Raw genomic sequence first — 16,172 nt, 5'->3', positions numbered from 1 at the left:
CCCTCACTGGTAATGAGGAGGTATTCAATAACTACAAATAGATAATTTAAATTTGTAAAGGGATAATCAAAGTAGCTAAAAGAGTAAATGAAGACCGCATAGCCACTGAGAGAAAACCAATCCCAATAAATTTTTAAAAAATACATAAATGGCAAAAGAATAATAAAAGAGAACATAGGCCCATTAACCAATACCAACCGTAATAGTTTTACTGAGGATAAAGACAAAGCAGAACTGTTAAATGTATTTTTCTTATCAATGTTTACTAGGGAAGAGCAGACAGTGAAACCCACAGGTACCACCAATGGGACAAGCCAACTATAACTTAACATTGAATTCACTACAGATGAGATAAAAAAAAGAGGCTCAGCAAAATCAAACAAACAAGTCCCCAGGTCCGGATGGGATTCATTCTAGGGTTCTAATGGAACTAAGGGAGAAATTAGCAAACATTTTCAATAATACATTTTTACCAATATTCTAAAAAAGGATGACCTAGCAAATTATAGACCTGTGAGCTTAACATTAACAGTGGGTAAATTATTTGAGGGAATTTTAAGGGATAAAAAAAACGCTGGTACCAGACACATTTAATAAGCTTTTATGAGGAAGTCAGCAACAACCTAGACAGGGGAATTGCTGTAGTTTCTCACTTTCTGAATCTCATATCCTATTCAAATTCACCCTAGTGGTTGATAAATATAATGGAGGATTTTGGGACTAGACGTAAAAATTTGTAGATGGGTAGGAAACTGGTTGTGGAATAGAGAACAGGGAGTGGTTTTAAATGGTGCAGTATTGAGTATGATACCAGTGTGGAGTGCCACAGGGGTCGGTGCTAGGTCCTCTTTTATTTAACATAGTCATTAAAGATATAGGGTTGGGTATACTCAGCAAAGTTTCCATCTTTGCTGATGACACAAACCCAAGCAGGTTAATTAGAAAAATCAAGGATGTCTCCAGGCTTCAGAGCAATCTAAATCTAAAAATGAGGTTTAAGATTGATAAATGCAAAGTTATGCATCTTGGGCTAGTTATAACCTAAGCAAGGTGGCATTGGGTGAATTAGAACTGGAAAAAGGGTCTAGTAGTACAAAGTGACAACAAACTGGGGTGTAGTGCTCAGTGTCATAGAGCAACAAATAAGGCCAACAGGATACTAGCCTGTATAAGAAGGTGCATGGAGACTAGGGACTCAAATGTAATTATGCCTCTTTACAAAGCATTGACTAGACCACATCTAGAATATGGAGTACAATTATGGAAAGGACATCACTAAAGAAAGGACATAATAGAACTGGAAAAAAATCCCAAAAAGAGCAACAAAGCTAAAAAAAAAGGTTGGAGAAATTAAGCTATGAAAACAGATTGGACAAATTGGGTTTGTTTATGCTGGAAAGTAAACATTTAATGGGAGACATGCTTAACATTTACAAATATACCAGGGACCAATATATGGAACGGTCAGGCACCCTTTTTTCCTTGAGGAAGGACCTTAGGACACATGGGTATGCATTTTAGACTAGAGGAAAGAAGATTTCGTATCCTTAGAAGGAAACACTTTTTTACGGTTAGGGCAGTTAAACTGTAGAACTCTTTTCCTGGAGAGGTCAGCAGACATAATAAATACATTTAAAATAAAGTTGGACATTTGTAATCTATTGGGTAAAAACATCCAGGGATACAAATAATCATAATTTGTCTATTAAATCAGTATACAGTACACAACTTATATAAAGGGAAGTAGCAAATAGATCATACAGTACACTCTAATCAAAGTTTGAACTCGAGGGACGCACGTCTTTATTCGGCCTTAACTGCTACTATGTTTCCCCGATAATAAGCCCTACCCCGAAATTAAGCCCTACCCTTGATTTTGGACACTGGTCCAAAATAAGTCCTACCCCGAAAATAAGCCCTATTAAAATTTACCAAAAACTTAGTGCAGATACTAAATTCTACCCCATCTCCACCCCCGCTAACCCCCCACACCTCCGCAGCTTGTAGAACCATACAGGCTTCTACTGAAGCCGTTTCAGCTCCCGGTCCCAGGGATGCACTGCGGGCAGTGCGTGATGTCACCGCGCACATCACGCGGCTGCATCAGCCAGAGGGAGCCAGGGGAGCAGTGGCGCAGCCAAGAAGAAGAACTGGAAAGTTCTTTATTGTTGGTGAGCAGGACTTTATGTAATTCAAAGGAGGAATGGGGGCTGTTCAAAAGGACTGGGGGCATGTTATAAAAGGAGGAATGGGGGCATGTTATTAAAATAAGCCCTACCCGAAAATAAGCCCTATGGTGTTTTTTGTTGAAAAAAAAAATAAGACAGTGTCTTATTATCGGGGAATGTTATGTAACTATGTGATCCTTCTTATAATCCAAAATGCTTTGGTGATTTCCAGATTCACTGGTTTTTATTAACTTTTGTCAGTGTTATTCTCTGTTCTGTCTCTTTTTACTCAGAAGTTATGTTTGCTTTGTTTTACATTATTTAAATTTTTTTTCACACAGAAATTCATCTGGAAATCAAACCATCAGGACATAAATGTGTGTCGAATGAAAGGAAAACAAGAGGTAGGAAGTCTACAAAAAGTAGCACCTGTACCTGTAATGTGTCACTTTTGATGTATTTGTTGATTTGTCATACTTAAACTTTTTATGCAGTATAATATGTATCCATGTTTCTCTTTTGGTATTGCTTAGACACCAGGTCATAGCTAAACCCATGAGGTGAATGGAAATGGAGAGAATAATCAGAAAACTCAACTGTGCAATGAAATATAAAAAGCAATAGTGAAAACCACAGTTTTGTTTACAGGACATGAAATTGCCAAAAACAGAGTGCACCATAAGATATATCCTCAGCTCTATTGCCTTTCCACAGTATATAACATTGCAATTTGATTATCAGGAAAAGCAGCAGTGGCATATTTATTATGGGTGCAATGTGCATAGTGCACACAGGCCCCTGAGTCCCAAGGGGGCCCACACCGCACACACTGCACCAATTTATTAATACCCTTTGGACTCCTGAGATGAAGGCAGAATTGCCGCAAAAATGGCATTGCGGCTATTTTCTGTTGGTCTGCGCATGCGCAATAGTCTGAGTGCTCTAATGCTCAGACTCTATGGTGCTGGGTGGCCGGGATGCTGCAGCCGAGAGAGGGGAGAGGGCCGCCCATAGGTGACTGCACAAGCGTCTCCCCTTTCTTGAAGCGCCCGCTGGGACTTGTAATCAGAGGCGTAGCTAGGGTGGCGCCGGCGGAGCTTGTGCTCCGGGCGCCAACAGTTTGCAGGGCGCCCCCCCCTGCTGTGTCCTCGTGCGTGCCAGCCTAGGTGCGCTTAACAGACAGGCGGCCGGCCATGGCGGGCGATGTACGGAGTGAGCAGCGATGACATACTGCATACTCTCTCCATACATCGCCCGCCTGCCTGTCTGTTCAGCACACATAGGCGTGCGCATGGGGGGTGCCAGGGGTACACAGGCACCTCCTAATGGCACCCTCCACACGATTGCACGCATGCCGCACTGACGCTGGTCCCCCCAGTCATGGCCGTCACTGTACTACCTCCTGTGTGGTCTCCCGACAATTACATTCAGCTCTGGGATAACACGCTGCATGCCGCCTCCTGCCTTCTACCCAGCGTCCGTCCAGCAGCAGCAGTGTGGCTAGCTGGCTTTTCTTGTTGAGCGTGACCCTGCACTCCGGACAACCCGGCGTGCATACTGTATCTCTCCAGGCTACCCTTCTACAAACTTAACAGCCGTCTAGCCATGGACCTACAGTACTACAAACAAGCGGCGACTGCCACCATCATATAGGTGAGCAGATAAATGACTATTATGCTCCCTTTCTTCATCTGAGACTCGTATAGAGTAATAAGGGTGAGATCTCTACAACCAGTGGCGGATTCAGGGGGGGGGCACCCGGGCACGTGCCCCCCTGTCATTTATATTGTAGCTGAGGACCAGGGCTTTCCAACGAGCCCAGCCCCGTGTCTCTAGACCCCCGGGAACCGGAGATATCGCCTGGCAAACCTGTAACGTTTTTTCCCCATAGGATAATATGGGACCCGTCAATTCCGACCCCCACCCGGTTCCAACGGCTGCCAGTTCCCGCCCTAGCATCACAGAAGCTTGTGGTTGATATCATTCAATTCCAAATCGCTGGTCCTTCAATATGATACCAGGCTGGTCCAAATCGGTGAAACGGTTCCAGAGATATTGCGTGTAAACCGATTTTATTATTTTTGAAATGTAATTTCATGGCTGTTCATGATTTTGAGGGCAGATTACTCTGGAACCAAACGTTTCAGTTTCACTGGACCAAAATCATTCAAAGCCCACTCAAAAGTTCTTCAATATAATACTTGTCTCATGTAAATGGGTCAGTTGGTTTCAAAGATATAGCCGGTTAAATGAGATAACTGGTTAAAGGGGGGAGGGGTGGTTTTCTCTACCCCTCACACCAGAAAATGCAGGGACTAGGCTGGTGTAAAAGGGGCCAACCTGGGAATGCATTTTCTGGTGTGAAAGGGGTATTATTTCAAATAGCCGGGACCTGCAGTGCTCTGAATACAGCCAGGTTCTGCCACTGTCAGTGGCTATCACTTCTGCCTGGCGGCGGTTGTCCCCCATTTACCACGAGCATGTATTCCCCCTTGGCAATGAGCATGTAATCCCACATGGCAACGAGCATGGAACCTCTGGCAATGAGCATAGAACCCTTGGCAATGAGCATGTAGAGAAGCAGCACTTATGTAGCATAAGTTTTAATAGGCATTATGGTGTTTGGCATAACACATAATGGACATAATGGCGTGTAACTTAACGTGTAATGGACATTATGGTGTAAATGTTTAATGCGAGCATTTGGTGGACAATGTCCCTGTTTATGAAGTGTTTTGTGAATTTTGGCTTAATCTGTGTGGCATTATGTGAATTCTGGCTCAATCCATGTGGCATTATGTGAATTTTGTCTCAATCCGTGTGGCATTATGTGAATTTTGGCTCAATCCTTGTGGCATTATGGGAATTTTGGCTCAATCCGTGTGGCATTATGTGAATTTTGGCTCAATCCGTGTGGCATTATGTGAATTTTGGCTCAATCCATGTGGCATTATGTGAATTTTGGCTCAATCCGTATGGCATTTTATGCATTTGGCTCAATCCGTGTGGCATTATGTGAATTTTGACACAATCCATTTGGCATTATGTGAATTTTGGCTCAATTCTGTGTGTGTTATTATGTAAATTTTGTCTCAATCCATGTGGCATTATGTGAATTTTGACACAATCCATGTGGCATTATTTGAATTTTGGCTCATTCCATTTGGCATCATGTGTAAGTGGCAAGTATAATGGGGTCTAGTATTTTGTTGCATAATGTGTAGAAGTTGTATATGGTGTTGACACGCCCCCTGTTGAGTGGCCACACACCCTTTTCTGGAGCGTGCCTTTGGCGCCCGCACAACTACATCCTTCACTTTTGTCGCCATGGTGGACCTGCGTACTTTAAATGCCATTGGCCTATTTTTAATTCCATTCCCACCCTCTCCTGCCGCTCTCTTAGCATGTACACTGGCACCACTAACACTGCCCCTCCCCCACCCAAACCCTTTTATATCATGGTGCCCCCCCTGTCATTTTATCCTGGATCCGCCCCTGCATGCATATAACGTTCCCCTTCGGGCCTCCCGCTGGTCATAGTAGGTATTGCGGGCACACTAAATGTATGGAAGTGATATGTAATGAAAATGTGTCTGTCGCTCCTAAGTGTCAAATCTGGCACAAAGAGCACCTGTGACCAATACTTAATAATGCATAAATTGAACAACAGCTATTACTATATCACATACTAAATATCAAGTAGACAAAACATATCATGTACATATAAGAAATCATGTTCACATATGTACATATAAAAACATGAAAAAAAATCTTATATCATTATCAGAGAAGTACAGCCCTAACCACCACTGTAAAAAATAAAGAAAAGATGAAAAAAATTGAGAGCACTGGACAGGATAAAGTGTCCGGCAACAGCAGTCCATCCACTTATTGTGGTGTCACAATGATATAAGATTTTTTTTCATGTTTTTATATGTACATATGTGAACATGATTTCTTATATGTACATGATATGTTTTGTCTACTTGATATTTAGTATGTGATATAGGAATAGCTGTTGTTCAATTTATAAAAAGGGGTGGTGGTGACCCTGACCACACAGAGTGGGTCTGGGTGCAGGTGCGCCTGGCTGGAGCTGTGTTTCCCTAGCTGCTGCTCTGGGACAGGATAGTTAGTCCTGTACTGAATGAACAAGAAAAGAAAGGGGTGTTGAGCTGCGCTTGGTATAACTTTGTAAAAAGTGAGGTAATGAAACCTGTAAAGTTTGGGTGAAAAAAATGAGGGATTGGTTGGTCTAGTACAAAAAGATTTAATGTCTAAAATACATATAGCCAGAATACATTGATAATTCTCTAAAATCACATAAAATTCATATCTCACCAACCAAACTGGGGAAAATGTATGGCCCGGAGAGTCCCAAGAGTCCTGTATAGGGCTGAGTTGTAAATCGTCCTGTATGGAGCTGCAATGAAATGCCCAATTGGAGCAGTAGGGAGGGAGGATCAGATGTAAGAATAAGGAGCGGCTTAAGTTGACACGGATTGCCGACTCCCTCCGCTGGATGGACTGGAGCGGGATGGGTCCTCTACCTCTACCTTACTGTAGGAATTTGCAATCCAAATGGAACCAGTGGAGGTGGTATTACCGGACTGGGATCTGTGCGTGGCCCAAGGGGACCCCCAGGTCCTGGTGAGGCGTGATGGTTGTCTCCAATGTAGCAGATGGTGGGGAGGACTTGAAGATGTTGATAAGGAGCGGCCCAGGATGGCACAAATAACCGACTCCCTCCGCTGGATGGAATAGAGCGGGATACAGTCCTCGACCTCAACCTTGCTGCTAGGACTTGGTGGTCCAATTGGACAAAGGGTGGTAAGTGTGTGCACAAATAAGCACTTCCGGGTTCTTTAGGGGTACCAGTTTGGTATTCTGGATGGAGATAGAGACCTGAGTCCTGACCGGTTTCGCTGCTCCAGGCAGCTTTGTCAGAGGATAACAGGTTTAAAACATGGCTGGCTATTTATTTCCTGTTACATGGGTCATGTGACCAACTTGATTAGATCAACCAATCTATTTTATAAACAAATAGGGCGCTAAAGTAGGAGGCAAGTTACTATAAATTCATACACAATAGTATACAATAATAAGATATACACTAAAACATGGTTTGTTAATTGTAAAGTGCTTAGATTATGATCGCTAGCTTGTGCAATCAATTTTGTTAGTATGGTAGTCATGGTGACTGAGATGACCTTATCGAACGTGCATTTCAATTGGAGGAATAACCTATTAGTTTCCAGGTCATTCTGCCCTGATGGTATGTGGGCTGTGAGGGCGGAAGTACCTGTGGTGCGACCTGTAAGGGCGTCCCCTCTATGCTTTAATGGCAGGGGGGAGGATTGCAGGTCAGAGCTTGTTGTCCCTCCCTAAAAACGGAATGGAATCATTCGTCAGACTGCATTTGAGTCTACAAGCATAGGTCTACACCATTAGGTCGACTTGCATTATGTCAACCTGACTGAAGGCCGACATGGATTAGGTCGACAGGGTCATAAGGTCGACAGGTGTTAGGTCGACAGTGAAAAAGCCGACGTGTTTTTTTTTTTTTTTTTTTTTGCAAGAAAATGCAAGAAAAAAGGAATAAATAATCATAAATGAATAATAAAAAGTGAAACATGGAACTTTTATAACAGAGAAAATTTATAAAAATAAGAACGGATGGAGGAAGGACATATATCATGATAGTTCATAGTTCTTAGAGAGAATGCATATATGGTAGTTTCCCACAATCCGATTTTTATTGCAGGCTACGCACTATACCGAAAGAATGGGCGCATATACACACATATTATGATGGGTGGGATGATGTTTTGCAGATGGTACACACAGATGGTATATAATGATGATTTATAGTTCTTAGAGGGGTGAATGGAAGGAGAATGGATATATGGCAATCTCCCACAATCCGATTTTTATTGCAGGCTGCGCACTGCACCAAAAGAGTGGGCGCATATATACACACATGTTACAATGGGTGGGGTGGTGTTTTACGGATGGTGCACACAGATGGTATATATACACACACACATTATAGTGGGTGGAATGATTTTTTACAGATGGTGGAGTTCGGACATACATGGTGATGGAATGGGAATATACATTCTAAATGACTGAGTTAAGTTCCACCATCTCATTGAGGCCCTCAGGGTGGATAGAGTTCAGCAGGTGCATCCAAAAAACTTCTTGTTTGCACAATCTGCTGAACCTATCCCCCCCTCTGTTGGTGTTTTTAACATGTTCCACCCCTATCAGTTCCAAGCTTTGGGGATCAGCGTTGTGCTTCTCGAAGAAATGTCTAGAGACACTATGTGAAACTAAACTCTTTTTAATATTACGACGGTGCTCTAAGAACCTGATACGGAGTTTCCTAGTTGTGCGGCCCACGTATTTGAGCCCGCATTCACAGGACAAAACATAGATTGTATAAGTGGTGTTGCAATTTATAAAATTCCTAATAGGGTGTGTTTTGGTATCCACCATAATTTGTGTGGTTTTGGCATTTTTTATATGCGAGCATGTGATGCATCTGGAACTCCCGCATCTATAGAACCCTGCTAGTTGGGAAGGGAGCCAGGTCATGAGAGGTGAGGGGGTGGTAATTGAGGGTAGGAAGCTGGGTGCCAGAATGCTTTTAAGGGATCGGTTTTTCTTAAAAATAAAATTCGGTTTTTTCGGTAAGGTTCCTATTAAGAGAGGATCTTGATGTAATATATTATAGTTTTTACATATAATATTTTTAACCTCGGTATGATGGCTTGTGAATGTACTTATAAATGCCATTCTCGTATTGTTTAGGTTGGCATCTGAATACGTATCTCTCGCTTTCTTTTTCGGACTGAGCAGTGTGTCTCGGTCCATATTCACTACCTCATCGAATGCCTTTTGGACCAAAGGGGCGGGATAGCCTCTACTTTTAAAGGAGGACATCATCTTCTCCGCTTGCATTTCAAAATCTGATACTGAGGAACAATTCCTCCTAATACGTATGAGCTGTCCCTTGGGAATACTTTTTTTCCAGGGTAAGTGGTGTCCACTGCGAAAGTGGAGGTAGGCTTGGCTCACCACCTCCTTGGTATAGTTTTTAGTTACAATTTTATTATCTTTTATGGAGAGGGCCACATCCAGGAAGGAGATCTCCGTGGGGTGGAAAGTGTGGGTGAACTGTAAATTATATGAGTTATCATTAAGTGTTTGAACAAAATCAAGTGCTGTTTGTGCATCCCCGTCCCAAATCATAAAAAGATCATCTATGTACCGTCCATAGAGGACCAGGTTCACGTCACAGCCGCCGCCCCACACATGTTGGTCTTCGACCTCCCCCATGTACAGGTTGGCGTAGCTGGGCGCGAACCTGGTCCCCATGGCGGTACCCATCACCTGCAGATAATGAGTGTCTTGAAACAAAAAATAATTATGTTCTAAAATAAAAGTGATACAGTTGAGAAGAAATTGTCTGAGCTCCACCCCCAGGTCACCATCTTCCTCCAGACGTTTCTCTATAGCTCGACGTCCCAGGCCATGTGGGATGTTGGAATACAGGCCCGTGACGTCAAGCGTGAGGAAATTATAAGAGTCTTTCCATGTAGTCTCTTTGATGAGTTTAAGGAATGATGTAGTATCCTTGATGTGTGACCTGAGGGTGGAGACCCTAGGCTGAAGAAAAGAGTCCACAAAAAATGAAAGATTAGAAGTTAAAGAGTTAATACCCAAAATAATAGGTCTCCCTGGGGGTGCTGAAAGTGATTTGTGTACTTTGGGAAGGTGATAGTAGATGGGCACCACAGGGTGTTCAGAAAAAAGAAACTTGAACTCGTCCCTGGATATGGTCCCCTCCATTACTGCTTGATCCAACAATTCAAATAATTTGGCTTTAAACAGGTTTGTGGGGTCCCCCTTTAATTTGATGTAAAACTGGGTATCTTCCAGTTGCCTAAGGGCTTCGGAGATGTAGTCCTGTTTGTCTTGTATAACAAGACTCCCCCCCTTGTCTGCTTCTTTAATGATTAACCCCTTATCCTCTACCAGATTTTTTAGGGCTTTCTTTTCTCGTTTGGTAAGGTTGGAGCTATATGTTTTTGTCTTAGATTTGTTACACATGGTCTTAAAGTCAGACAGGGTGGTCTTGTAAAAGCTCTCTATATTTGGGCCTTTAGATCTTATGGGGAAAAATTCTGACTTCAGTTTAAAGTCTTTGCGGTTGATGTTGAAATTTATTGGGGGACACTCTGTAATCTGAACACTCTCTTCGCTATGGTTCTCCTGCTGTAATTCCTTAAGAATGTTTACATATGGGAGATCCTCCGGTTCTAGGGTGATACTTTCTGATGATTGTTCTACCTGAGGTAGATGGTTCTTTGCGAAGTATCGTTGCCGACATAGTGTTCGGACGAATCTGTTAAGTTCTATAAATAAAGTAAAAATGTTGGGGGTCGGGCGGAATGGACTCACTGATTCAGAAATGGGTAGAGAATGTTGGTGAATTATCCATTGGCGAATGGGAGATGGCGCTAGCCTCTGTTCAGTACGCTACTAACACAATAAGAGTACAACAGGTGCAGCTATATGTTCTACACAGATCTTACATGTCTATGACCAGGTTGGTCAAGATGAAGGCTAGAACCTCTCCCCTTTGTCCAAAATGTAATAGAGTGCCGGGCACGTTTTGGCATTTACTATGGGATTGCGATGTAGTGAAGGACTTTTGGTGTAAAGTGTTGCAGACCCTGGTGCAAACCGGTATACCGGAAACTTCTCTTAATCCAAAAAGCTGTATCTTATCCATCTGCACTGACAGTGCCTTGAGTAAATATGATAAATTATACATATACAATATTTGTGCTTTGGCTAAAATGCTGATAGCAAGAACGTGGTTATCAAAAGATGGTCCTGACCTTGCTGCATGGCTCGCATTGGTTAATTATACAAGTACACAAGAGAGATATATATATCTGGGCAGGAAAAAGTTAAACACATATCTTAATATATGGCACAGATGGTTGGAGTCAACCTTTGCAAAACTTTAAACACGTTAGTATAACAATTAAAAAACACGACATTTACAACTGGGGGATTTTGCTTCCCCCTCTTCTTCACTTTTTCCTCCTTTTTTTCACCCTCCCCCCCCCTTTTTTTTTTTTTTTTTTTTTCCCCCTTTTTCTCTTCCTTTCTCTCACTCACCACACCTCCACTCTTTTCCCTTTTTTTTAGTAAAACATGTATTTATATATATATATATATAATTTTGTTTTCCTTTTTTCCTAACATGGATAGTTGTATCGTATAACCCAATTAGATCATGCTGTTTGTACTATACCATGCAGCAGGGTGCGGCACCTATGTATTGCTAGACAAAGTGCACTTTAAAAGAAGGGCTAGTAATTTATCCTATTCAAAGCCTTGTCTCCTCATTTGCTAAAGGGTATATATTTGTAGTAACGATAGCTTCATCGCAGTATCTTCCTTTTTTGTCGTCTCGTCCTGTAAAGTATTGTAATGTTATTAATGTTGTCTATATATCCTACTCAGCAATGCAACTACTAACATTAACAATGTAATATGTATATATGCTGTTGTATTCTCTTTTTAATTATGCATATGAAAAAATTTAAAAATAAAAGGTAAAAAAAAAAAAAAAAAAAAAAAAAAAATGTTGGGGGTCGCAGTAGGGGCGAACTTAAGGCCCTTACTAAGGAGAGAGATTTCCCCTTCATTCAGCTTTTTATTAGACAGATTTATAACACTTTTAAGGAGTTCTTTTCTGTTTTCTTTCTTTAGTTTCTTATATATCTCCCTCTTTCCTCCTCTCTTCCCTCTGAGCTTCTGCGTCTTCTTTTTGGGGTTCCTACTCTTTGGTCTAACGAGTTCTGGGCTCTCAGTTTGGTGTATCGCCCCTCTAAAAAAACGTTCTGGTGGCCAACTGGGTTTTCTTGGTCTCTTACTGGTCTTTCTTTAGGTCTAGCCCCTTGTTGTATATTGCCTGTAAGGACATCTTTATAGCTGTTTTCTTTGGTGACATGATTGTATTGACGTGATGAATAATTTTCTTTATAGCTGGTTCTATTCTTTAGGTGTGGGGGTGTGTAAACTGGAAGATCTTTAATTTTTTCATATTGGCCCTTATGTGATGGGTCTCTCTGTCTATAAGGGTACCTGTTTTGGGTGTAGTTATTGTCCCTCATATTCCTCCTGTTCTTGGCTTGCGATCTATATGCCCTAATGTCTCCTCCTTTGTAGTCCTCGATATCCCTCCTGAATTTTTTACATTTAGAGTCTAGGAGGGACTGTTCGAATATCACTAACTTATTCATAAGATTTTTGTCCCTTTCCTCAAACTCTTTCAGTTTGTTCTGGGGTTCTAATGTTTTTTTCAATGATTCTATTTGTTTGGTCAGATCATCTGCTTTTTGTTGCCTATATTTAACTACTATCCCCATCAGTGTTAGAGAACATTGATCCAGGGTTTGGTCCCATTCCTTCTGGAACACTGTCTCATTCTGGAACACTGATGGTTTGGTAAGCCTAAGGCCCCTAGGTATCATTTTTTGATCTATATATTTTTGCAGATTCGAACTGTCCAGCCAGTGTCTTAGTTCGGCTGTCATAAGGTCTTCTAATTGATTGAATTGATCCCTAAGGTCCTGGATGGGCTCGGTGACATTGTCATCATTTCTGTCCCATTGCGACAATATGTTTTGCCTCCTACTTAAGCGCGAATCGAAATGGGAAAAATAGCTCATGCTGGCAGCTCCTGTGAAACTTGATTGAAAACAATAGAAAAAGGGGTGGTGGTGACCCTGACCACACAGAGTGGGTCTGGGTGCAGGTGCGCCTGGCTGGAGCTGTGTTTCCCTAGCTGCTGCTCTGGGACAGGATAGTTAGTCCTGTACTGAATGAACAAGAAAAGAAAGGGGTGTTGAGCTGCGCTTGGTATAACTTTGTAAAAAGTGAGGTAATGAAACCTGTAAAGTTTGGGTGAAAAAAATGAGGGATTGGTTGGTCTAGTACAAAAAGATTTAATGTCTAAAATACATATAGCCAGAATACATTGATAATTCTCTAAAATCACATAAAATTCATATCTCACCAACCAAACTGGGGAAAATGAATGGCCCGGAGAGTCCCAAGAGTCCTGTATAGGGCTGAGTTGTAAATCGTCCTGTATGGAGCTGCAATGAAATGCCCAATTGGAGCAGTAGGGAGGGAGGACCAGATGTAAGAATAAGGAGCGGCTTAAGTTGACACGGATTGCCGACTCCCTCCGCTGGATGGACTGGAGCGGGATGGGTCCTCTACCTCTACCTTACTGTAGGAATTTGCAATCCAAATGGAACCAGTGGAGGAGGTATTACCGGACTGGGATCTGTGCGTGGCCCAAGGGGACCCCCAGGTCCTGGTGAGGCGTGATGGTTGTCTCCAATGTAGCAGATGGTGGGGAGGACTTGAAGATGTTGATAAGGAGCGGCCCAGGATGGCACAAATAACCGACTCCCTCCGCTGGATGGAATAGAGCGGGATACAGTCCTCGACCTCAACCTTGCTGCTAGGACTTGGTGGTCCAATTGGACAAAGGGTGGTAAGTGTGTGCACAAATAAGCACTTCCGGGTTCTTTAGGGGTACCAGTTTGGTATTCTGGATGGAGATAGAGACCTGAGTCCTGACCGGTTTCGCTGCTCCAGGCAGCTTTGTCAGAGGATAACAGGTTTAAAACATGGCTGGCTATTTATTTCCTGTTACATGGGTCATGTGACCAACTTGATTAGATCAACCAATCTATTTTATAAACAAATAGGGCGCTAAAGTAGGAGGCAAGTTACTATAAATTCATACACAATAGTATACAATAATAAGATATACACTAAAACATGGTTTGTTAATTGTAAAGTGCTTAGATTATGATCGCTAGCTTGTGCAATCAATTTTGTTAGTATGGTAGTCATGGTGACTGAGATGACCTTATCGAACGTGCATTTCAATTGGAGGAATAACCTATTAGTTTCCAGGTCATTCTGCCCTGATGGTATGTGGGCTGTGAGGGCGGAAGTACCTGTGGTGCGACCTGTAAGGGCGTCCCCTCTATGCTTTAATGGCAGGGGGGAGGATTGCATGTCAGAGCTTGTTGTCCCTCCCTAAAAACGGAATGGAATCATTCGTCAGACTGCATTTGAGTCTACAAGCATAGGTCTACACCATTAGGTCGACTTGCATTATGTCAACCTGACTGAAGGCCGACATGGATTAGGTCGACAGGGTCATAAGGTCGACAGGTGTTAGGTCGACAGTGAAAAAGCCGACGTGTTTTTTTTTTTTTTTTTTGCAAGAAAATGCAAGAAAAAAGGAATAAATAATCATAAATGAATAATAAAAAGTGAAACATGGAACTTTTATAACAGAGAAAATTTATAAAAATAAGAACGGATGGAGGAAGGACATATATCATGATAGTTCATAGTTCTTAGAGAGAATGCATATATGGTAGTTTCCCACAATCCGATTTTTATTGCAGGCTACGCACTATACCGAAAGAATGGGCGCATATACACACATATTATGATGGGTGGGATGATGTTTTGCAGATGGTACACACAGATGGTATATAATGATGATTTATAGTTCTTAGAGGGGTGAATGGAAGGAGAATGGATATATGGCAATCTTCCACAATCCGATTTTTATTGCAGGCTGCGCACTGCACCAAAAGAGTGGGCGCATATATACACACATGTTACAATGGGTGGGGTGGTGTTTTACGGATGGTGCACACAGATGGTATATATACACACACACATTATAGTGGGTGGAATGATTTTTTACAGATGGTGGAGTTCGGACATACATGGTGATGGAATGGGAATATACATTCTAAATGACTGAGTTAAGTTCCACCATCTCATTGAGGCCCTCAGGGTGGATAGAGTTCAGCAGGTGCATCCAAAAAACTTCTTGTTTGTGCAAACAAGAAGTTTTTTGGATGCACCTGCTGAACTCTATCCACCCTGAGGGCCTCAATGAGATGGTGGAACTTAACTCAGTCATTTAGAATGTATATTCCCATTCCATCACCATGTATGTCCGAACTCCACCATCTGTAAAAAATCATTCCACCCACTATAATGTGTGTGTGTATATATACCATCTGTGTGCACCATCCGTAAAACACCACCCCACCCATTGTAACATGTGTGTATATATGCGCCCACTCTTTTGGTGCAGTGCGCAGCCTGCAATAAAAATCGGATTGTGGAAGATTGCCATATATCCATTCTCCTTCCATTCACCCCTCTAAGAACTATAAATCATCATTATATACCATCTGTGTGTACCATCTGCAAAACATCATCCCACCCATCATAATATGTGTGTATATGCGCCCATTCTTTCGGTATAGTGCGTAGCCTGCAATAAAAATCGGATTGTGGGAAACTACCATATATGCATTCTCTCTAAGAACTATGAACTATCATGATATATGTCCTTCCTCCATCCGTTCTTATTTTTATAAATTTTCTCTGTTATAAAAGTTCCATGTTTCACTTTTTATTATTCATTTATGATTATTTATTCCTTTTTTCTTGCATTTTCTTGCAAAAAAAAAAAAAAAAAAAAAACACGTCGGCTTTTTCACTGTCGACCTAACACCTGTCGACCTTATGACCCTGTCGACCTAATCCATGTCGGCCTTCAGTCAGGTTGACATAATGCAAGTCGACCTAATGGTGTAGACCTATGCTTGTAGACTCAAATGCAGTCTGACGAATGATTCCATTCCGTTTTTAGGGAGGGACAACAAGCTCTGACATGCAATCCTCCCCCCTGCCATTAAAGCATAGAGGGGACGCCCTTACAGGTCGCACCACAGGTACTTCCGCCCTCACAGCCCACATACCATCAGGGCAGAATGACCTGGAAACTAATAGGTTATTCCTCCAATTGAAATGCACGTTCGATAAGGTCATCTCAGTCACCATGACTACCATACTAACAAAATT

General features: G+C 42.0%; 1 protein-coding gene across 3 annotated transcripts in view; it reads left to right on the top strand.

Moving 5' to 3' along the window:
- Positions 1 to 16,172, top strand: part of SEMA6B (semaphorin 6B) — a 237,993-nt gene that overhangs the window by 90,388 nt on the left and 131,433 nt on the right. For all 3 annotated transcript variants that reach the window (XM_083179335.1, XM_083179334.1, XM_083179336.1), the window contains one exon: positions 2,510 to 2,572. In XM_083179335.1, the coding sequence (XP_083035461.1) occupies positions 2,510 to 2,572 (63 nt within the window). The remainder of the gene's footprint in view (positions 1 to 2,509; positions 2,573 to 16,172) is intronic.

Source organism: Crinia signifera, chromosome 1 (genome assembly GCF_055691185.1).
Source record: "Crinia signifera chromosome 1, ASM5569118v1, whole genome shotgun sequence".
Classification (NCBI taxonomy): Eukaryota; Metazoa; Chordata; class Amphibia; order Anura; family Myobatrachidae; genus Crinia; species Crinia signifera.
This window is presented reverse-complemented; position numbering and strand designations above follow the sequence as displayed.